This window comes from Pteropus vampyrus, unplaced genomic scaffold (genome assembly GCF_000151845.1).
Source record: "Pteropus vampyrus isolate Shadow unplaced genomic scaffold, Pvam_2.0 Scaffold9002, whole genome shotgun sequence".
Lineage (NCBI taxonomy): Eukaryota > Metazoa > Chordata > Mammalia > Chiroptera > Pteropodidae > Pteropus > Pteropus vampyrus.
The window spans coordinates 1-2,062 of NW_011897783.1; the positions used below are offsets into that span (position 1 = coordinate 1).

At 40.6% G+C, this 2,062-nt stretch overlaps 1 protein-coding gene across 1 annotated transcript in view; it reads left to right on the forward strand.

Moving 5' to 3' along the window:
• Positions 1-294: 294 nt before the first annotated feature.
• Positions 295-2,062, forward strand: part of LOC105310677 (60S ribosomal protein L7-like) — a gene marked incomplete at both ends in the record, with an annotated part of 4,320 nt that continues 2,552 nt past the window's right edge. The window contains 5 exons of the mRNA XM_011386813.1: positions 295-444; positions 703-869; positions 1,407-1,544; positions 1,668-1,777; positions 1,972-2,059. Of these exons, the coding sequence (XP_011385115.1) occupies positions 295-444; positions 703-869; positions 1,407-1,544; positions 1,668-1,777; positions 1,972-2,059 (653 nt within the window). The remainder of the gene's footprint in view (positions 445-702; positions 870-1,406; positions 1,545-1,667; positions 1,778-1,971; positions 2,060-2,062) is intronic.

Genomic DNA, 2,062 nt, shown 5'->3' on the forward strand with positions numbered 1-2,062 from the left:
TTAAGCCCTCGTTAAGAGCCTAGGCATCAGTGTTTTGAAGCAGTCTCTCAGTCTGTACGTTAACTTTGTTGTGGATACTTGTGTTGTCCCGGGAGTCCAGGGTCGGATGTGAATTTGTCGTCCTTGTGACTTGCTGTTTAAATCTTTGAAAGGTGATTGTTGGCGTAGAAATTCCCTAAAATCTGCAACTTAACGCAATAGCATGGTAGAGCAGCTGAAAATACAACTGTTTAGAGCTAATGACAATAGTTTTATTAAGCGACAAAGTGCGCTCAGTGCAGAATGGGAACGTAGTCCTCCGAGCCTTTTGAACTATTAACGTTGCTTTTTAATGCCAGAGAGAAGAAGAAGGTTCCTGCCGTGCCCGAAACCCTTAAGAAAAAGCGAAGGAATTTCGCAGAGCTGAAGATAAAGCGCCTGAGAAAGAAGTTTGCCCAAAAGATGGTAAGTAACCTTTTTTGAGGCACTTAACATGTAAGATGGGGCTTTGGGATTGAATACGAGGAGCATGTTCTTAGCAAGACTTGTTTACTTCACCTGTTGTACCAGTGATCTCAGATAAAGGTCTACATCTGCCTTTTGGAGTGTTTATCCAGTGGCAAGAAAAAAGTTTCAGGGGAAGGTTATTTTTTCTTCAAAAGAGCTGGTATTGCTAATCGTGTTTGGGAGCTAAAAATTGAATAATTGGTCATTGTTTTTCAGCTTCGAAAGGCAAGAAGGAAGCTTATCTATGAAAAAGCTAAGCACTATCACAAAGAATATAGGCAGATGTACAGAACTGAGATTCGGATGGCTAGGATGGCAAGAAAAGCTGGTAACTTCTATGTTCCTGCAGAACCCAAATTGGCATTTGTCATCAGGATCAGAGGGTAAGTTCAGTTTTTACAGCGTTCTGGTTTTAAAGGGAAATCTGCATTCCTAACAAAACCGAACTTTAATTCTGGGGACCTTGGTTCTGAACATTGCAATAAAAATATCTTGAGGGTAGCTTGAACAAGAGAGTTGTTTTAGTGGTTTAGTGCAAGTCCTGTGCTCAAAGCCTAGCCTGTCAGTTCTGTAATTGAGCACTGGAGTTCAATGTTCTGGAGATGAACTTCAAAAGTAGTTGAAATGTAATCTCGTAAGGACTATAACAAAGATGTGTACAAAACTCAGAAGTGGCTGAAGGGTCAGGAGAAGTTTTAGATGTCGAAGGTACGTGTCCAGAGACAGTTTACTAGAGGATGTGGCGAGTTGGGAGAGATGATAGCCAAATCTATCTAACTGAAGGAAAAAACACTGACGGTCTTTGTATCGGGAGAGGATTCCTATCTCTTTAGGCAGGACTTGCCCAAAATAGTCAGTTTCCTTCATTGATAAAATTTCTGATAAAAGGCAAGTTGATTTTTGGTCATTTTTCACTGCAGCATCAACGGTGTGAGCCCCAAGGTCCGAAAGGTGCTGCAGCTTCTGCGCCTTCGCCAGATCTTTAACGGCACCTTTGTGAAGCTCAACAAGGCTTCCATTAATATGCTGAGGATCGTGGAGCCGTACATCGCCTGGGGGTAAGCCTGTCTTTCTCTTTGATTTCTGTTCAGTCATTGGCTGCGATAGCTGGATGAATTTTAGATGTTTTGACAACAATAAGCTTATTCTTTGGACATTTACGTCTTTGTTTCATATTTTAGATACCCAAACCTGAAGTCAGTCAATGAATTGATCTACAAGCGTGGTTATGGCAAAATCAATAAAAAGCGAATTGCCCTGACGGATAACACATTGATTGCTCGTTCTCTGGGTAGGTTGCCTGTCTGGGGGTTAAGTGTACAGGAAATGTAAGATATGATTTCATTGGCTTGACCCTAATCTTTATAAGTAAAGCCACGTATTTTCCTCTTTTTCTTGTAACTATGTTATAGCCTATAATTGTGTGTGTTGAATGCCTTAAAATTTAGTAATTAAACAGTTGTAACCTAATCTTAAAATGTTCAGGTAAATATGGCATCATTTGCATGGAGGATCTGATTCATGAGATCTACACTGTTGGAAAACGCTTCAAAGAAGCAAACAACTTCCTATGGCC